The 21983-nt window shown below is 42.3% G+C and overlaps 1 protein-coding gene across 1 annotated transcript in view; it reads left to right on the top strand.

Annotated features, from left to right (window-relative positions):
* PKHD1 (PKHD1 ciliary IPT domain containing fibrocystin/polyductin) overlaps positions 1-21983 on the top strand; it is a 272553-nt gene that overhangs the window by 106703 nt on the left and 143867 nt on the right. The window contains exons 37-41 of the mRNA XM_086623983.1: positions 14639-14846; positions 15959-16116; positions 17708-17902; positions 18945-19070; positions 21738-21871. Of these exons, the coding sequence (XP_086480109.1) occupies positions 14639-14846; positions 15959-16116; positions 17708-17902; positions 18945-19070; positions 21738-21871 (821 nt within the window). The remainder of the gene's footprint in view (positions 1-14638; positions 14847-15958; positions 16117-17707; positions 17903-18944; positions 19071-21737; positions 21872-21983) is intronic.

The raw sequence follows: 21983 nt of genomic DNA, 5'->3' as shown, positions 1-21983 counted from the left end.
TAGTGATAGGACAAGGAGTGATGGATTTAAACTGAAAGAGGAGAGATTTCGATTAGATCTAAGAAAGAAATTTTTTACAATGAGAGTGGTGAAGCAGTGGTAGAGTTTGCCTAGAAAAGCTGTGGATGCCCCATCCCTGGAAGTGTTGAAGGCCAGGTTGGATGAGGCTTTGAGCAACCTGGTGTAGTGGAGGGTGTCCCTGCCCATGACAGGGGGGTTGGAACTAAATCATCTTTAATGTGCCTTCCAATCCAAACCATTCTATGATTCTATCTATAACTGAAAATATGATGAAAGGAAGTAAACGCAGGTGTCCATGGCAGTATCGTCAAGGGATTTGTTGCTGATATTTCACACATTTTCCTCAGTGTCATAATTCACAGTAACTCATCATTCCTGAGGAAACCAAGAAGGTGAGATCTGCAACCCTGGATGGAGGAACAAGGAGCAAAAGATGGCTTGAGCCATTAGTGGAAACATCTCTTAGTTCCAATTTCTTATCAATTCTTATTCAAGAATTCTTATCAATTTCATATTCAGGAAATCCAGAGTAGTTATGAAGTCACTTTTAGGCTCTGCGCTACATACAGGGGCTGGAACACCTTGTACATACAGAGGGCTGGAGCACCTCTGCTGTGAAGACAGGCTGAGAGAATTGGGGCTGTTCAGCCTGGAGAAGAGAAGTCTCCGAGGTGATCTTATTGCAGTCTTCCGGTACGTAAAGGGAGCCTACAGGAAAGCCGGAGAGGGACTTTTTGCAAGGGCATGTAGTGATAGTACAAGGGGCAATGGATTTAAACTGAGAGAGGGGAGATTTAGATTGGATATAAGGAAGAAATTCTTCACTCTGAGGGTGGTGAGGCACTGGAACAGGTTGTCCAGAGAAGTTATAGATGCCCCATTCCTGGAAGTGTTCAAGGCCAGGTTGGATGAGGCTTTGGTCAATGTGGTGTAGTGGAGGGTTTCCCTGCCCATGGCAGGGGGGTTGGAACTAGATGATCTTTAAGGTTGCTTCCAACCCAAACCATTCTATGATTTTATGATACAGTCCCAGCGCATGACTGCAATTAAGGTTCATTCAAACCATGTAATCTGCAATTTTAGCATTAAAGCAGTAGAAGCCTGTCAGGAAACAAGACCAAAAGGAGTATGTTCTTTTGCTGGGTTCATATTGCTTACATGAAACAGAAATATGCTGTTCTGTCTCCAATTTAGTACCCGTCTTGGCCTGTGGTATACAACAAAATTGTTGAGCATGACAGCCTCTTTCATATATATATGAAAGAGGCTGACATGCTTAGCAATATACATTTGTGACATACACATATGCATGCATATATATGTTATCTCAGATCAAAATCATTAAATAAGCAGGCTTCCAAATTCTTAGCTGTCTTGGTGAAGACAGGACCAAGCGCATTTTAATTTCTTTCCTCTTTCAGACTGGGAAATCTGGGGGATGCTCTGCAGCCATGGTTGAGTTCAGATTGTTTAGTAAGTGCTGTCAGCTCTTCACTTTGATATGTTAATATGACTAAGGGTTTCCCACAATTCCCTCATGAGTGGCAGTCCTTTGCTCCGGTGGTTGTAGCAGACTGGGAAATTTCACTGTTGCCTTTGGCTTTAGCCAACTCCCCTGCCAGTCAGAGCGTGCCACCCATAAACTGCCTGTCAATCAGACGTCAGTTTTAAAGGAGGTTTCAGTCAGCCAGGGCAACTCGACTTTTTGACAATGTAATTATGGCCCTTGCATCCGCAGTAGGGGCCTGAGCAGGGCTGAGAGAATTTTATTGATTGTTCAGAAGGGAAATTTATCACTGTCTCCAGCTCCATTCGCACTTTATTCCCTGAGAAACTCTCCTGACAAGCTTCGGGAGAGAAGTTTAGCATGGTGGCCTTGGTTGTTCTTGCGCCTTTGTCCTTCCTAGGGAAACTGGACCGGAGACACCAGCGGATGCTGAGCGGAGGGCAGGGACTGGGTGCGGAGGCAACGTAACAGGAGATGCTTCATCGTAGCTTTCTTTGTGACAGCCTGATTTCATGGTCCCAACACTTTTATTACCATGGATGGAAAAGTTTTAGAGTCCTTTTCTATTCTGTTCCATTTTAGCAATCCTGTGTACGTGAGGCCATTATTCTGTTGTGTCGCCTCAAAGCAGACTGTGCCTCTTCCCAAACAAAATCCAGCACTTTTGCCATCTATTTAGCTGAAACTTTGTCAGTAGCAATGCTGTGATGATACAGGGCATGAACGTAAGAGCCTGTTCTCTGCATTTTGACTCATAACATATACCGTTCCACCTAGATGGAACATGCTACACTTCGTATTTAATACCAAGCTATGTTCACTTTGTCCAGACTGTGAAAGCTATGTGGTAAGAAAAAAAAATGTCTAGAGAGTTTGCATTTAGTATCATACATATTTATAATTAGCATAATTAAAAGAGAAGGGTCAGTGGTCGTTTCAGTCCTCTAGAGTTATGGATAGTGATAGAATCATAGAATCAAAGAATGGTTTGGGTTGGAAGAGACAAGAAAGATCATCTAGTCCCAACCTCCCTGCTATGGGCAGGAACACCTTCCACTAGATCAGGTTGCTCAAAGCCTCATCCAATCTTCATGGCCCTCCTCTGGACCCACTCCAACAGCTCCATGTCCTTCTGATGTTGGGGACTCCAGAGCTGAACGCAGCACTGCAGGTGGGGTCTCATGAGAGCAGAGTAGAGGGGTAGAATCCCCTCCCTTGACCTGCTGCCCACGCTGCTTTGGATGCAGCCCAGGATACGGTTGGCTTTCTGGGCTGCAAGTGCACACCGCCAGCTCATTCAGTCCTGCTGCAAAGAATGTCTGTGAACTTGCAATGGGTGCTGACAGTGGCAGATGACATTACAGAGGTAATTCTGCCTTTCTTCTATCCCAGACTTCCCTGTATCCAAACCAATCTTATACAATTCCAGGTTTAGCTCAGGAAAAAAAGTACTTTTTATCAATTGAGCCAATTATTAATTTTTATCACTTTTAGTCAATAATAAAACACAAAAATATTTGTGAGCTGTGTGCTGTGCTCTACAGAGCCTGCGCATTCCTCAAGAGATCAAACATTTAATCAAATGCTTCTTGCTTTTCCTCCATTAAGCAGTGTTATGTATCTGTGCTGAGTTTGAGATTAAGAGATCATAGACAACATGAGAGAATTTGTTCTGCTTTACTCACATATTAAAATCTTCCCAGGGGAAAAAAAAAAAAAGAAAAAAAATATCTGTAGCAGGGGGATTCAAGATAAGGTGCAGAGGTCTGCTAGAGATAAGATATGCTTTTTCACCTTACTGAAATGTTCATCCATTCAATACATATTATTTCCCACTAACTGAAACCATTGATTTGCACACCTCTGTTACACCATGAGTTCAGATCCTTTTTCGTTTTCTGGGGTCACTTCCACACGTTAGTTTTCCTTACATGCTGGTTATTCTGCATGGTGGTTGCAGGAGGCTCTTTGCCTTCTGTGACAGCATTTTTCCTTTCGAGACCTTGACTTTAACATGATGCATTAAAGCAGATGGCTCTTGAACAGAAGGCTAAGCTGCCTTGAATCCCCTTGCGTTCACTGGGGGTAAGAAACTGCACTTAGGCACTTCCCATGGAGTAACTAATGTACAATGACTTGTTCCTTCACTTTCTTATTCACAAATATAAGATGACCATTAGATTTTAAAGACGTAGCAGATGGGGGAAAAAAAAATAGAAACCCAGAGAGCTGGGTTCAGGGAAAGCTGCTGTGTCTTTCATAGCTTGCCCTTCTTTCTAACAGAAATGCATCTGTCACCTAACTTTAATCAGTTCCTCCATATTTTGATGCTGATCTGAATGAGGAAAACGTGATGTAAAGGAGACTGAGGGATAGGTGCTAATACATATACATATAAAATACATATAGACTATAGCTAATACATTAGCTTGTATTTCTTGATAGGGAGGAGATCTGTGGGTTACTATAAATGTGGAGGCTTTTTGTGAGCTGAAATACTCGCCTCTTTTAAGCCCTTAAATATAACATTTATAATATCCCTTCCAATTCCGGTCCCGACTACAACCGGGAGGTTGGCCGGAGGAAGAGAAGCGACTAACAACGAAATCAGGGTGAATTTCCACCCTGGATAGGAGAAAGCCTACAAAGTTTGGCCAGCTGAGAAGCCTGAACCCAGGTCTGGGTTTTCGCAGGGCTGCAGACTGAGCCAGGCAGGGACTTCTCCCTCCGTTTGGGCTCATCTTCACTTTTCCTGCGTGTCTAAATCTTTGTCGTCGCGTGCCGGGGATGCAGCACACTAATCTTAGCACTGAAATGGTCGTGCCGCCCCGCGTACCCGCTCCCATGGGCAGACGTTCCCCGTCGTTCGGCAGCAGCGCGGGAGATTAACCGGCAATAACGCAAAATGTTAACAGCTGCGTGCAGCTGGCGACGGGATTGCGGGGCCGTTGGCTTCTGCATTTGAAGCAGTTTGTTCCTGGTCTCAGTTTTTTAAGAGGTTTTCCTGCGTGACACCTTTGGTTGTGGGCAATTTTCAGGCGCGGAGCACCGTTTTTTTGTCAGGCTCGCTGGTTTATGCAAAGGCAGGGAAGGAGCTGGGAAAATCTTTCCCCTTCCTTTCTGGGCTGATGTGACTTTACAAAGTGACTGGGTAACCTCTGATTAAAGGAGATGTTTGGAAATGTTTGCGTTTACGAGACAGCACACAGAGGCGGTACTTTTTCTGTAGTGTAATGTAGCAGGGAAGAGCAATGAGAGTTGCCATAGACCTGTTTAATCACACAGCCCTTCCCATCATCAGTCAGATACTCCTTCCTTTCTTGAGGGTGCCATTCAAAAACATTTAGGTGGAAGTGCTTTAAGGTGAAAACTGTAGTTTCATGAAACATTCGGTGGGACTAGGTCACTTTCAAGGATATTTCCTACTGGAGAAAATAAAAACTATTCTCTTTATCCTCTCATTCAGATGATGTCAGATTTTTTTTTCCCTGCTGGGAGAAGGAAAAGGTGTTCAATTCTATTATTTTGCTCTCATCTGGGTTTTCGTAGTATTATTTTTTAAATTATATCTGTTTCATACCAATGTTTCAACACTAATGAAATGCAACGTTTTTACAGAATGAAAGTCAAAATGCCTAAACCCCTAAAGTGACATCAGTACAAAGGAAAGAAAAAAGTGTAATGGTTCCAAAAGTTATTTTTTTGTGTGGAATTTTTGTTCTGTGGAAGATGTTGGAGGTTTAGCCTCATTTGAATTTGGAGAGAAATCACGTCTGGCTAGCTGTAGACTTGGATTTCATCCTCCAGAACCCACTTACTATGAGAAAGCATCACCCTTATTTTACGTGAGAGGAGGAAGAAACCAGAGAGATGTTGAAATGGTGTCTGCATTGCATCTTGGATGAGTGGGCCACCAAGCAGGTTAAAAGCCAATGTTAAAAAGCTGGGCTGTGACTCATCTCTGCGCATTCAGAGTGCTCAGACAGAAAATAGCTGATAGGAAATGTGACAGCCTCAGCTCAAAGCAGCACCCCAATTTCCCCGCCCAGGTGGTATGCAGCATCAGACCCTCTCCGTGAAGGACCTCTGCCCAAAGCCAAGCACATGGTAGTGCCACAAGGAAGATGGCACGTGATGGCTTTGTGCATGTTGTGGTTTAGGCCCCACTGGCAACCAAGTCCCATGGAGCTGCTCGCTCACCTCGGTGGGACTGGGGGAGAATCGGAAGGGTAAAAGTGAGAAAACTCATGTATTGAGATAAAGACACTTTAATAGGTAAAGCAAAAGCCATGCGTGCAAGCAAAGTGAAACAAGGAATTCATTCACTATTTCCCAGGGCGGGCAGGTGTTCAACCATCTCCAGGAAAGCAGAGCTCTATTACGTGTAACAGTTACTTGGGAAGACAAATGCCATCACTCTGAACCTCCCCGCTTCCTTCTTCTTCCTCCACCTTCTACTATGAAGAAAATTAACTCTATCCCAGCCAAAACCAGCACAGTACATAGGGACCTAGCAAGGTTCATGTGAGGGGATCGAGTAGGTCCAAATTTCCTGTCTCAGCCTGCCCGTTGCTTGCATAAAGCTCGTGCCTGATGCTGGGTTTGGTCCCACACGAGGGGACATCAGACGAGCTGTGGGTTGAGCCCACACTCAAATCCAATCTAAAATACCCAGGGTGATCTGAGTGTCCAGTGCCGAGGCTGCTGCAGGTTGCCTGTGCAGCAGTCAAAAAGCCGTTAAACTCCTGGGTGTCCCAAGGGTTAATGAGCAGTTATAAATTAGAAAGGACCTCCTATTTTACCTTGAGGCATGAATGAAAAGCTTTCTGCACTGGCTGTGTTGGGAAGTAGCAGGAAGGCTGTCTTCGTCTCCCCAGGAGCTGCCCACACACAGCAGTTTGTCCTGCAGGACTTTACGGGGGTGGAAAGACATCTCCCGCTTTCAGAGCAGAGACATCCCTGTCTTTCGAAGATGCGTAGCAGGGGAAAAAGAACCACCAGATTCTTCTCAGTGCAAAACAAGCTAGAAACGTTGTGCAAATGCTTAGGGAATACACCTAGGACTGGAATTAACAGAGAGCAAAAGTATACTGGAAACCTTCAAATCTAGAGGACTGAGGGTTTGGGGTTCAGGTAGATGTTTTTAAACATATGTGAAAAAGGAGGGAAGCAGCTCTTATTCTTCTTTTTCTGATTCCCTACACTTTATGGCCAGTGACTGGACTAGTTGATGTGAGAGTTGAGGTAACTGGGACATTTTTTAAAAAACCAGTCTTCATCGAATTCAAGTTCATTAAATAATTTCTCCGGGTCCTTAATTAAGGATCTGGGATTTTAAGGTCCATTTGACCATAGAAAGCTGTAGCAGCACAGTTGTGTGCTGTCCTGGCAAGGGGGCTTTCTAGAAAAAATTTTCTATTCTTTTTCACTTAGGGAATTTTACACATTATTGTTTTTTGCTTTGTTTATTAACTGAAACAGCAGAAGCAAAATGCCTCAGTCCTGGATCTAAAAATATACTTAAAAATATCTCTTTTTTTGAAGCACCCATTTCCGATGGATGCATTGCCATTTATCACTTCGACATTTGGGAATTTTAGGAATGGCCAAGCTAAGTTTGAATAGGCAGTGGGATCTGGATACGAAAAAGAGAACAATAAGGGATTTTGACAGTGGAGAAGGAGCTGAATTCCTTAGGCAGTCTGACACGTGAAATGCTGCAGTAAATTGTGTTGTATTTTATTACCAGAGACTATATGGTTGTGGGTTTTTTTTCTTTTTTTTTTTTTATCATGTAATCCATTGAATTATATTTTTAACTCTATCTCTTGCAAAATTCTTTTCTTTTTTTGAAATGTAGACCACTTGTTTCTTTTCGCTCTGTTCACGGAAATTGAAAAATCTTATTCTCATTTACGCTAAAGATTTACAATGTAGCTGCAACAGATTGACAGATTATCTGCAGTATAGCTTGTATAGTCACGGTAAGTAGATTGTGTGTCTGAGCCCTGCAGTTCTTGTAAATTCCTTTTGTGGTATAAAGGGATCTCATTACCTCAACTTTAAAGCGCCAATAAACTGTCAAAAAGGTGTAAAAGAGCTTTATAGTTTGTCAACACTACAAACGAATTATGTGTTCATAACTTGAGTTAATTAATTTGTGGTAAATAGGAGTGAAGAAGAGATCCAGCAGGATCCTGGCCTTGCGTAGTCAGAGGAGAAGAGTTCAAAGCCTGCTGTCCCATGCCAGGAGAGGAAATTCGTTTAAAACATTTAAACAACTTTTAGAAGACTGACAGTCCCATGGCTGGCTTAGGGCTGGAACCAGTCCTACTAAAACCCATTTAAAGAGTCATTTCTACTAACATCCAATGCATAATCCAGACTTCCCAGCTCTGCCTAACTCTGGATATGCCTCACACTGGTTGCTGTCAGGCTGGGTTAGGAGGTTTCCTGGATATCTAAAGTTACGTGGCAACACATGCTCCAAAAAGTCTTTTTGTTTCAGGTCAGGAGCCTCTGGTTTCCATCTAAGCAACATGTCATCTAGTTACCTAAATTCTTAGATCTGGAGCATCCCATAGGTTTGAGGTGAAATTCACTCAACTAAATAGAAATGCGTGAAAGGCAAGAGTTCCCTTCAGAGAAAACTGGTGGTTAGGGAAATCATTAGGCAGTGGGATCTGGAGTTTCAAATGCCTTCTGCTTGCCACTGGAGTAAGAACACGAGCATGTTGTCTACGGATGCAGATTGCAAGAGGATAAATCAGACACAGAAGAGTGACTGCTGAATATACTCCAGGGAACGACTGTTGTATCTTGAAGAGGATGTTCTGGAAACAAACAAACACATAAACAAAGTTGAAAGATTATGGCCAGTAACACTGAAAATGCTGGAAAAAGAAACAGTACCACAGCACAGCCTTATGGAAGAAGCTGAGTTGGAGAATGGGAAGACCTAAAGACTGTTTCTAAATGTGTTGCCATTGGATTGAAGTGTTGTAGATGTGCGAGAAGCTGATGACCACAAACGCTTAGGAGAGGTGAGCACATGCTTTATTAAAATACAGACTGACCCCAAGACAGCCTGTGGGTTGGGGACGGAGTTGGAGACAAAGAAGAGAAGCCAAAGTGGAAATTAGGAAACTCATGGGGTGTATGTAAGGTGCATGTAACTAGGTAACTGAACATCAGTCTTGGAACACAGCACCCAAAGTACTTCTTGGCTGGGAGATAAAATAGGTATCAGCAGCCTTGGCTGAAGTGAAAGAGGAGAAGTCAGGAGTCTGAAGGAGCGTTCTCCAGAAGGAAAACAGTAGACAGAAAAAGTACAGATTGAATGAAGACTTAGAAGAAGACAGATCATGAAGTGGAACCTATGCAGCAGAACCTGACAGGAAGACCTGGAAGCATAAAAAGACACATGGAGGCTGAATCTGTGGATGGCAGAAATGAGAACCTGGGCAAAGCAGGCTGAAAAAATCACTCGGCCTAAGGTTGCATACTCAAGCCACAAGCCTTCTTACATCAGCTGGAGAATTGGTTGGTCAGTCAGTTTTCTCTGCCCATGCCCCATATATTCCTGAAGCTATGTGAGGAAGAGATGTAGTATTCTGGGAAATGTGACATCAGATTGAGACACAGAAAGGAGCAAGGGAACAGATTTCAAGGAATGACAGGAGAAAAGGGCAAGGCTGCGAGAGTTATGCGTTGACTGGAGTCATCCTCTGGGAGAGATTGAGAGAGGCGAAAGACAGGAGCTGTAAGAAGCTGAAGAAGTGGTGGATCAACAGGAAGAGAAGTGTGCAGGAAGTGGCTGTTGAAGAATGAAAAAAGGCTGGAGTTTAGTGGATCACTCTCAGTTCAAAGGAGAGTTGTATGGAAAGTTATTCCTTGGAGGATGGGAGATTGCTAACACAAGGTAACTGTGGTATCAACACCTCATGGTGTCCTCGCAGAGAGTTGGAGGTGACTCAGGGGGCTCTGACCTTCTCTTCTGGTTTCGAGCTGCTTCTCAGACCAGGGCAAACTCATCGCTTTTCAGTTTATCTGTTTGAACTGACTCAGTTTCCACTTTCTGTGAAACGGCACAAGACATTCATGTAGATGCAATTCAGCCACCTGCCTCTGGAGCTAATATCTGAACAGCAAGCAGTAACTGAAAATTCTAACAAGAATGTAAGTGGTGTTTTTTAGATGTGTTAGATATAGGAGGCTTCGTTTTTGATAAACTAGACTGGCTCAGAGGAAACTGTCTTCCCAGCTTTATCCCAGACACTTGCGTAGCCTCAAACAAGCGACTTAGCCCTTCTGCGTCTCCTCGCCACCTTCTTTTGTGTGCAACAAGATTAATAACTTTGTCTTCTGGAAGCCTCACCCATGTTTGCATGCAGTGAAGCACCCAGTTGTAGGCTCCTTGGGTCAGTGAGTGCTGTGGTAGGACTTCTCTGTATCCAGTGGAGAGACTCCGTTAGGTGTCTATCTAGCGTGGTGGGCCTTACTTTAATACAAATAATAGATGACAAACTGTGCATCCCCTTTGGTGTCCAGTGTCAATCCAAGTTTCTCTTAACTTCTGGTGGAAGCTGGAAGGCGTTTTAAGGCAACGACCAAGGTCTTGGTGCCAAGATGTGCCTTATGATATGATTTGTGTTTAATTCACTTTGGAATTTGCTTTCAAGCTCCTTGCATTTCTGAGTTGCCATTTGATAACACGGTTCTGCTCAGTTGAGTATTTAAGGGTATCTTTATCAAGTGATTTAGTAAAGTGTTCAATCCTTGCTTTGCCTGCTATAGCATTTGGAGTCTAAAGGTTCTGTCCTGTCCCTATAACATGAAGGCACTTCTCCTTTGGATCTCAAGATGTGTTCTTTTTCCAGTCTGAGCTTAGTTAATTATTAAATATGAGTTCAATAATTAAGGAGTTATACAGATTCATCTATTTTTCAGTACTTTTGAGTGTTTCTGCTTGCAGTACTTTTGGGGGGAAGAAATATACTGCAGCTGTTGGTCTTTTAAACCTTCTACTCTCAAACAAGCCATTTATTTACCTGTTTCACTGTCCAGTCCTAATCACTGAAAGTTATTTTATGAACCCTGCCTGTTTCATTTGAAATAGAGCTTGTTTTCAAGGGAAAACAAGATAGAGAGCTCTGGGCCTCTGAAGGGTTGTCCTGCAGCCAGACTGCAGAGACAAGGTCTTTGTTCCAGGGAACTCTAGGTATTAATGATCTTCATAGAGAGCCCGTTGGTTCTTTGAAGGAGAGAAGGTGGAGAAGACCTCTGGGAAACAAAGGTTGTCTCCCAGCTGGAGATCGGTTCCTCCTGTTCATCAGCACATTTAACCTCTCCATTTAGAAGGTGGATGGAGGAGTGACTCTGAAAAGTGGTGTACCCTACCAGTCAGCCTACTCTTGGGAGATAAGCAGAAGCCTGGAAACTTCTTCAAGAAACAGGAGCAATTTGATTTAGGTGCCTGCCATCAGTTCATTTACCTGAGTCTTAATATAAACTCTGAATGGTATCCAAGGTATCTGTGTGAATCTGGCAGATGATAGGACATGGGACTTAGGTCAGACCAATGCCTTTCTGGAACAGCAACTGGAGGCCAATCGTACATCCAAAATGACATGTTTAGGCACCTGAAACCCAACTACAGTCTCTGAACTAAGTCAAGCCAACTGCAGACACCAGTGGTGATAGTGACTTAGGGACTTGGTGGAAGTTGTGCTGTTTTTCAAGCCATCTTCATTTAAACCTATTAAATACTGAAGTTGGAGAACATGGGGGTTGCATGTTTTCCTATAATTAGAACTATGTGAGACATAGTTCTCAATGTTACACTCACTTTCAAAAAAAGAAAAAGAAAAAGAAATTTTAGGGTTATCAGCTGTAAATATGTTTTAGAAAGGGTAATGGGGTAATTTTAAACAGCAATGGATGATGACTGCTTGAGGAACAGTGTAGTACATTTCTGTGTGGGTTTATGATGGGTTCCCACCAAAACCATGAGGCTGGGAATATATTAGTTAAGGCAAAGAAGCTCAGTTATGGTCCCTCCCTGGTGAAGTGACCAGAAAAATATCACTGACCAAACCCAGTGGGTCACTTGTGCTGTGAGGGTAGAGGAGAATCTGACTACAGATGTGTTTTACGTTGGATTATAGATAAGAAGTAAGGAAAGAGGAATCTGATAGACTTCTTCCCCCCTCCTCCTAAAGAAAATATACTAAAAGTGTTGGAAATTGGGAGTAGATCTGACATACAAAGAAATACCCTACCCCACCTAAATAGTCAGGAAGAAGGTAAAACAAACTGTGGAATGGGAGACAGCAAGGAAGGCTGGGAGAGCACAGTAAGAAGTCAAAAAAGAAAAAGGGGAAAAAAGAGGGGGATGTTTAGATACCTTGAATACGCTTCTTTTAGAAGGAAAAAGCTTGAGAAGATTTTCCTTAATAATTTTTTTTTTCCAGAGCTTGGAAGTGGAAAAAAGCCTGAAACAAGCCTTTTCCATTAGAGCATATTTTGAATGCAGAACAGTGGTTGGCACCTTTTAGTGACAAGAGTTGTTGCCCAGCAGTGTTGCTGTAGTATGTATGTGACAGATGTACACAGTGGGAGTCAGTTGTGTGTCTGGCCACAGATGCACACACACACACACATTAACACATGAACACAAATCAGTAATATAAACAAAATGTCCAGAGCTGGAGAAGAATTTTATGCTGCTCAACATGCAGATGGCTGCTGTCAGTCGTTTGCTTTTATGCGAGTCCTAAAAATTCACGAGGATCACTCAATGGAAGAAGGTAAATGAATAAAGATGATGAGACTGCTGCTAGTAAAAGAATGCACATAGGCTGATATCAAGAGGACTTTTTGGAGCTGGCTAAGGCTGTGCTGGGGATGAGGTTTCACAGGGGAAGTCTTTGATATCTGTGCTCATGAATGGTGCAAGCTGGGCTTTGGCTATGTCTACATTAGAATACAGTGTGGCTTAATAGAAGCAGATCTGTGGAGTGAATGGTGTAGGTGTTGAGGATGCAGGGTCCACACTGTACGTGTTTTTGGTGCTACTGTAGAGTCATACTAGTCTGGTTCCATTAATGTCTAAAGTGTACTATGTGTCCTACTGGATTTCAAGACCAGGTTGGATGAGGCTTTGGGCAACCTGGTGTAGTGGAGGGTTTCCCTGCCCATGGCAGGGGGGTTGGAACTGGATGATCTTTGAGGTCCCTTCCAACTCTAACCGTTCTATGATTCTATGATTACAAGTTATGCATTAGTTTTATCTGAAGGAAATCCATTTGATGCACTCTGCAACAGTTCAATGACATGAACTGAAGCACATTAAGTGAAGGATGTCTGAGAGATTTGCTTAGCTGTAAGTTGAGAAATTTCAATTCTGATTGATGAAAAAAGAAAAGATAATTAGCCAGAAGTATCTCAGCCAGATTCAGATACCCATCAACTCATTGACACACAGAGTTGGTGCTCAAATATACTTCAAGATGGCAGACTATAAAGACTTGATTCTTCCTTCTCACGTTCTGCTGTGAATTCACTGACTTGGAGGTGCTACTTCTTATTTCCGTCTTCATTAAGGAAAGAATTGGGACGCTAGAGTATGAGCAACAGAAAGTGAAAGAGGAAATGGAGAGAGAGAAGCTTGCTTAATATAATTTGAAAATGATTTATTGGATGCAACCTCTACCCTCAGTGATTTCTGGTGTTATTACTTTTCTGTAGTGCAGCCAGGGAGGACAGTAACTTGCTGTGGGCTAAAGGTAAATTATGATGTATTGCAAAGGAGGGAAGGAAAAATATACTAAAGGTGGGTGTGTGAGGAACATGCTCTTCCCTGATGGTGTTCAGTGTGTTGGATCTCACTGGACCAATCTGTTCCAAAGCCTGCTAGGGAAAAAGAAATATCAAGAGTTAAAGCAAACATCATGAAGTGAAGAAGGGTGGGTGAAATGGCAAGACTTTTTGTTGTTGGCGCTTGTTATACACAGACTTGGTAGTATGTCTGTCTATCAAAAAGGAGGGAGTTTGGGAGAATACAGTTGCAACCTTGCTATTTCCTTCCAGTGGTGACCTAAGGTTGCTGATGCAGGGAGGTCATCTTCATCTTGCCGTCATGCTGCCCCATATATTCACACTGCTTGCCAAACCTGTAATCCATCTCCAGGGATGTTACGTGACCTTCACATCAACTGAACCTTACAGTTGAAAATCTGTTTTCAAGTCTAACCAGACTAAGGCTTCACCAAGAATATGTTACAGCAGTGTTTTCTGAGATTCAAGTTTTCTGGAAAAAATTCCCCAAAGTTACATTTAAAATAGTATGTGGTGCTCTTTCTGGTTTTGGATGAAAAAGGCTCAAGCAAATTCTTTTCATAACCAATGTTTAAGCTGCCTAACCCAAGATTTCAAAAAATGACCCCTCATTTTGGATCCTCCATTTAAGACAATTTTGAGACAACCTTGTGTTGCTGGCTCAGCAATCTGTAGTCACTCTTTAAAAGTTTTTGAAACTGGTGATATTTGTCTTTCCATATGTCACTGAACTGTTACTAATAGAAGCGTGTATTTTTGTGAATGCAAGTTACTTGTGGACTTAGATTCATTGCATGTTATTTTGGACACTTGACCAGGGAATCTGATAATTTGAAGTGCTTTTGCACTCAGAGGAGGAGGATGGTCGCTGCAGACAGTGCTTTTCTCCATTAGTTATAAAGGATGCTTAAGAAGAGGGTGTTTCTCACGTAGGGAAGTCAGTTTGGAGGAATGAAACTGAACCTCAGATCCACTGCTTGTTGAGCAAACTTCTTTCCGGCATGTTTTTTTCAGGTTTTGGGGACCAATAAAACCCAAAAGATATGAAATGAAGGTGTTGTTTGGAAAGTGCTGCATTTTTGATCCAAGCAGATATGCACAAATCCTCTTTTGTAGCATTAATCCTGCCTCTCTTATACAGCATCAAAAAGAAATTAATAGCTGCAGGATGATCCAAGTGAGGCAGTGTTTTCTAACCATGCTGCTCCTCTTTTTTCATATTGATTGACTTGCTTTTTTAAATATTTTTTTCTCTTTTTTTTTTTTTTCCAGGCTGGATGCCCAAAGTAGCTTTCACACACTTGAAATCATCAGCTCGTACTAACGATACACGATTAGTGCTCCAGGAACCTGTTGACTGGCAACCTGGAGATGAAATCATGGTGGGAAGGACAGGCTTTGAAGATGCACAGCAGCAGGAAGAAATGGCTGTTATTGAGTCTGTGAACAACACAGAGCTGTACATTAGATCACCACTCAGGTATCCTTTCAAGGGCCAGGGGGATTTCTATAGCAGAGAGCTAAACCAGAGGAAAATTTGGTCTAGGTGAGGATTTGACATTTCCTGTGGGACATAATAACTATATAAATCCCTTTAACAAAGGTGGTCAGAGATATTTCGGTTCCTTCCTCCCCCTAAAGCTATTGGATGTTCAATCCTGAAAGTTTGACTCTTTGAATTCTGTATCATGCCCATGAACTCAGAAAACCTTTGAAGCAGAAAACGCTGATGGCCAGTACAGCCCAATGGCCTCAGCATAGGGCTGACAAAGAAATTTCTTGCATAGATAATTTCTTGAGAAAGTGATTTTTTTTTTTTTCCACAAGAAGTGTCTGACTTCTGTAAAAAAACTAAATAAATCCTCCCTTCTTGACTGATTTACTTAAGCTGATTAACAACAGACTTGAAGTTAATTTCTTTGATTTAGAAATACTGCTTCCATGTTTCCAGTGAGTGGTTGTTTCACTGTCCTATGCTCTCTTCGTCTGCTGTGCATGGAGATCTTGGACAAACTGCGCCTCTTATCATTGTCACCTGGAGCCCCAGGGTTGAAATGTGTTATCTGTTTGGGATGCAACCCAACTCCAATGCCCAAGAAGATTAATGGTATTGTTTTCAGAAATATTTGAGGCTTGAGGAAGAAAGTACTGAGAATTTTCACCCAAATAAGTTTTGGGAAGAAAATTCAAAGACTGAAATATTTTGTTGTAAAGATACGTAGTCTAAGGCAAATTTGTGAGCTTGAGAGACAAAGGATGAAAACAAACATTGGCCAAGGAAGAATATATCTAGCCCATATATGCAGACACATTGGGTGTGCTGCTGATCATAGAATCATAGAATCATAGAATCATAGAATCATAGAATGGTTTGGGTTGGAAGGGACCTCAAAGATCATCTAGTTCCAACCCCCCTGCCATGGGCAGGGATACCTTCCGCTACACCAGGTTGCCCAAAGAGGACTCATAGTGAGAAGAGGACTGAAACCAGCTCTGAATTTAGGTGGTTGCTGTCATAAGCTTAGGGTAAACATTGTTCTTGTCATCTGGCAGGTGCAGATGCTTTTGTGCCTTTTTTGTGTCTTTCCTTAGGTACTCCCACAGTGTGGGAGAGGGATGGGCGAACGGTGAAGGTCTGCCCTTGAGTGCCCTGGTGGTGCTGGTTAGCAGAAGGGTTGTTGTTCAAGGAAATGTCACGATGGAGAGGATGTTGCACACCAGACAGTGTGTGACAACCAGTGTTACAAGAGGTGAGGAAGTGTTTTCTCACAAAAATGTACCGAGGAGGAAAATCGCTCCTTTAAAGTCACATTGTGGTATCACTGTGTACTAGAACTCTTTCTTAATAGGATAACTTTGAAACGTATCAACTCCAGGAAAGCGAGTTTATCTTTCCAAATGTTGTTTGACATTGAAGTGTGAAGTCTCAGGAGTTGAACTGCCTTTCATTATAATATCTCAGATGTATTATTTTCACATTGTTTTTTCAAGCCATCTTGGGAAAGACCCTTTGGTTTTGCCTGAGCCTAAGGGTGTAGAAAAGAAAGTGTCTTCTGAAAACATGTTTCAGTGTATATAATATATTAAATTTTTAATTGTGTTTACTATTTAGTCACTTTAAGAAGAAGGAAAAACAAAACAGCCCAATGCTGTTTGTACTCTTTAGTGTAAAATATTGAGATGATGTTTAGTGTTTAGGGATACCAAGAAAAAATAACGGGTGACAGTTTCTTGTAGCGTATAGTAACACTGGTGAAGCAGTGTTAGGTTTCTCAGTTGTCCTTTAGTTTTACCTATATGAAACAGCATGAAATTTGACAGGTGGCTTCCTAATTTACCCCAGCTGATGAGGAAGCAGAATCAGACAGTGATTATAATTTGAGGGGAGTTAGATAATCTGGCAAACCAGGTGTAAAGTTTCCTTTAAAAATCAAATGCCTTGGGCTTTCAGACTGTGACACAAGACTTTATTTGATATCCAGCAGCCAACTGCTTATATTACTCGTGGATTTATGGTCCATTTTCTGTGGAACTTGCAAATATAGTCTCTGAAATGTGCCAACCATTTGAGGTTTTTATTTAGGTTAAAGGATAGGAGGGTTTCTGAAAGGAGTCACTGGAAGATGTGTGAGCAGTGTTTTTTGTAGTTAATTTACCTTCTTTAAAAGAAAAATAATCATTACTGAGCATAAGCAGGCCAGGCCATATTTTGAGATCACCTCTGCACCTTCACTGAACAAGCCCAAGTTACACATTTGTAGCCTGAATCCCCTCATACCAAAATATCCTAAGTCTAGAACCATGGAAGGATATCTGTTAAGAATGTCGATGTCTTCCCCAGCTTTATGATTTATTTTCCTTGTCTTCAGGAAAGTTCCCCGTCCATCTGCAGGAAGAGTCAGGAGAGCAAGTTTTAAATAAATTTCTAAGTGTTCTCATTTCATTTTAGTTCAGTACATCCATGCCCAATCTCCTTTTCAAGAACCTCACCCAAGGTAAATCAGTGTCAAATCCATCTTCCCTATGCATAGGACTATTTAAAATTGAACACAAGGAGCTTTCCAAGGCATAAAACTGCCATGTCTTCCTGCTGGTTTTAATATATGTTCCTCTAAAAATGTCCAGACTCTTAGGGAAGGAGCCGTGAGAGTATTTAGGGGGAGTATCAAATGTGTTTGCCTGTAGCTGTTTGTCTTTGGGCCCATGTTTAAGATCGCTGCTGGAGATAGAGTCCGACTGAATCTATGTGGTGGGTCTCATGATGTTGCTTGGGGCGCTCTGCACATCCCATGGTCACCATGGAGAAGTAACACTGACAGCTCCCACCGGGTTGTATTCTAGGTCGCTCCAGGTGTCTGTACAAGCGCAGTGAGCAGCAGCTGGGGTCTCGGGACCTGGGGGCCATCGTGGTTGTGGAGGCCTTCCAGGGAGAGGCGAGTCGGCTCCGGATGGAGGGGGTCCAGTTCCGCAACATGGGCCAAGTGTTTCGGCAGCATCTCAGCGCCCTGACTGTTGCTGGCAGCGCGCGGATGGCAGGTGAGGTGGCTGCACTGGAGGTGGGTCTGAATGATCTCAACTGTCCACCTTTTCCTGCCCAAAGCTGGGGCAGACGTTCTGAAAAGCCTGCTCAGCTCTTGGGGCAGTTGACAAATTAGATTCGTAAAAGCGAGAAAACCTCTCTGTAGTCTAAGCTCAAGTGAAACTTGATGGAGTGCTTTAAGCTGCTTTAGTTCCTTTATATATTTGGACTTCCTAAAATAATGTCTTTTATTTATGCCACACCTCTGAGTTGGTGTGCTACTTCTAGCTCTGGTAATGAAAGTACTGATATACTGTGAGGGAGCCCAGAGGTGGCTCAGGGCTGTCTGGTATCGTAGGACAAAGTTTAATTCTATCACCTGAAATTTGAGGAACATATTAAGTTCTTTTGACTTTGTCGCTGGTAAGTGCAAAATTTTTCTCTGTGAAAGTGGCAACGAGGGCTCTGAAGACTGGTGGCTGTGAGAACAAGGTGTTTGGGCTCAAATAATGTTTTAAAGATACTGGATGGGACTTTCCCCTCCAGCTAACCCACACTTATGCCTTCCCTATGCCGCCTTCATCACTGAGTGAGGATCTAGGCTTCCTGGTGGCAGAAGGGAGCACTAGCCATGATGCTGGAGTACAGTGGTCAGGTCACCATGCCTGGCTAGACAAGGTGTACAAGATGCTGTTCCTTTCCACTGCCCTTCTGAAGCATTCCTCCTCTTCTTCAATCCCACTTCAATCACCCAACTGCCTGAGCTCATAACATATTTCACTTTTGGGATCCTAACTTATCCTTTCACTGGATCTCCTCCTCCTCCTTCCTTACAATAGTGGACCACCTCCATTAACCCATTTCTATGCTCAGGGACTCTCTTCTCTACTGTTCCCATCTCAGTAATGCCCACCTGTTGGCAAAGGTCTGCCATGTGAGTAAGGGTGCGAAACTGCCAAAAGCAAATTACACAGCATCAAAGGATGAAGAGCTGATATAAAGATCCCCAACCTTTAAGATGCAGTGTGCTCTTTGCTCACAGCGCTCATTTCTTTCCAGACTCTTACATACGTGGCTGTTGTATTTTGGACTCCTTTGGCCAAGGACTCCATCTGACTGGGATCTCAAACCTTAGTGTGGACAGTAATGTTTTCTATAACATTTCAGGCCACGGGCTTCTACTGGGTAAGTGAATGTGTATCCTACATTTAGCAGTAACATATGCTGATTATCATTTGCATGAAAATGTCTTTGGAGGAAAGAGTGGCAGATTTTTAACTGTAGCCCAAGCACTTTAATCATATCTTAGACATTTTCTGGTATCAGTGAATCTGGAATAAAGCTCCTAAGTTTCCACATGCAGCTCCTAGCAGCTATTTCCTTTTGACCATACACTCCATTTCATCAGGTCAGTCTTCACTTGATCTGGATCCTTTCTTTTCCAGTGTACAAATGGAAGGAGACTGTTTCAGGGAATTATTTTATCTGTCTTTGGAAGAGCACCATTATGCGGTGTTTAAGACCCCAGTTCAGAAAGGCATTTAAGAGCACGCTTACCTTTAACTTCAGACGTTTGGCATCAAAGATAATGGAGGAAAAGCATATGTTAAAAGTTAAGCAGAGGATTTAGCACTTAAATGAGTTGGAGCTTGGAGCAACAAAAATGTTAAACAAAATATTTCTCCTAACTAACCATCAGGAGACTGACTTGTAGCATCTTCTGCTAGGATCTCATATTGCCTGAATACCTAAAGATATAGCTTGATTTTTGTTTTCCATCAGAGATGGGGTAAAAATGACCAATTTTAAGATAAACAGAGGGAGGGAAAAAAAGCCTTTAGTCCTAATCCTGCAATTCCACACAGAGAGCAAGTCCCTATGCTAGATCCTGTATAGAAACATAATGAGAAGTGATAGATCACTATTTAAATAGAGGAGACCTGTAAAAGGAGAGCGATTGTACACATCTTGCAGACAGAGAGCTGGCCCAGAGAGATGCAATGACTTGCCCATATGATGCACAGAGTCCTTGTCACCACGGGGAAGCAGAACAAGATCTCCATCCTGCCAGCATGCCTTGGCTCACTCGTGCTAGGACATGTGTCTGAGTTAAAGGACTCTGGGCTGAGCTGAACGTTTCCGCTGAAGTCTCAGCCTGAATACACCTTATCCCCAAGATGTGTTTAATGGCTTCATTGTCAGCAGCTCCAGAGGGTCTGATGGATGAATTTATATATCATTTTGTTGCCTGTGAAGGAATATTTATTATAGCTGGCTATTTGCAGCTCCTGAATTGGACTCCCTCAGTGATTTCATCTAAACTCCTTATTTTCAGGGGGTTTGCAAGACAGTCATAAAAAGTCGCTCTGGGCTTAAAATTAATTGACACACCAGGTCTCAGCTTGGAAGCCAAGACCTTTTATGACACCTTGCAAACCTAAATGGCTGTCAAAAAGACTGCTTTAGGATCCTGTTCATGCCCTGGTAGTGGCATTGTTTGTAGTAAATACAGCCTGGAAAGGAAAGATTTCCTAAATGGATCTTGTTCCAAAAATGGAGAAAAGCTCAAAGGACTGAGAGGAAGGCTAAAAATAACTGCTGCTGTCCTCAAAACCAAAGGACGTAGATTTTCCTATGAATTGGCTTACATTTGGAGTAGTAATGATTTGGGATCTGTATTTGGGACACAACTTGAGCAGGTATGGCTGAAGATAATAATTTATGTTCAATAAACAAAACTGAATAGATTTATTTTGCTCCTGATGTAGGCCAAACACAAATAATCCACTTTGTATTTTGCTTCCAAAAAGCCAGAGCAGAGGGACATACGCTGATGTGTCCTTATTCAGGCTTGACCTGCAGGTGACTGTCCACTTTTTGCTGTTGGGTGGCACATTTCTTTATGATGGGGTTTAAAAATATATATATATATTTTTCTTCCTACTTCAATACTGTTTCTAGATCTAGGGCACCCCATGACTGAGTTGAGTGATCAATTTTTTGATTGATCTTCCCTTTTTCTTCTCATACTTCATTGCTTAGGGGGCAAACCCCCCACTTTTGTGCATAGTTACACTGGATGTTTTGAAGTCTATTTAGAAATTTTCTTACATGTAAGTAGGGCAGTGGATGGAGACACAGGAGATACAACTTTGAATTCTAGTACTGCCAGAAGCATGCCTGTGTGTGCATAGATGAACCACTTCCACACTCTGAATATTTTTCCAACTGTAAATGTGCATTATAATATTCCCTGTGTTTATTTCCTGCATAAATCTGGGGTACAGTATGGCTGGTGTTGCATATAACACATGATGCAGGGCCATGTGCATATTGAATCACAGAATCATGGTCTCTATTGCCTCTTTGTAGAATATCTGTTGTAGTATTCCTTTCCCTGATTGTTTTTCTCTCATTAGAGTGTAAGCTCTTTGTGGCAGAAACTGATTTTTATCGTATTTTCAATGTTGATCAGATCTTGCTTGTGGCCTCCTGACATTTCTGAAGCACACAGCCTTCCCCTTTCCATGTCATGCACCACTGGGTTGAGTAGTCATGGCCATCTGACCGTCTCACAGCAGTCTTCTGCCATGTGTTAAACACAGGTTTCTAAGCTCTATTCGAATTTACCAGTGATTTACCCTGGGACAATTAGCAAAGAAAGCTAATTACCAAGTGGGTCATGCCAGCAAAGCAGGCAGGGCAAAACCCAGCAAGTTCTGTGACTTGCATAATAGAAAGTTATTTCTATTTAGCAATATTTACATTTCTGTTTCTTTTTTCCTTTTTCCTTCCTTTTTTTCTTTTGTATCTTTTTTTTTGTTTGTTTTTCATTTTTCTTTTTCGTAAAAGGAGAAGGACTGGAAGAGGGAAACAAAGTCAGTAACAACATAGTGATTGGCCTTTCTGGAACAGATGGTTTATCCAACATTGAGACACTGTCACCAGCAGGGATCTATGTCAGGGCTCCTGCCAACCACATCGAGGTAAGAAGTTCAGGTATAAAATGTAACATTTCCTTTCTAATCAAAGACATCAGAAAGATATGGAGCTTCATTTATCTGGGAAGTTATGTATACAACATTTACTTCTTGGCTG

The sequence above is a fragment of the Tauraco erythrolophus genome, chromosome 2 (assembly GCF_009769465.1).
Source record: "Tauraco erythrolophus isolate bTauEry1 chromosome 2, bTauEry1.pri, whole genome shotgun sequence".
Classification (NCBI taxonomy): domain Eukaryota; kingdom Metazoa; phylum Chordata; class Aves; order Musophagiformes; family Musophagidae; genus Tauraco; species Tauraco erythrolophus.
The sequence above is the reverse complement of the archived record's forward strand: the minus strand, read 5'-3'. Positions and strand labels throughout refer to the sequence as shown.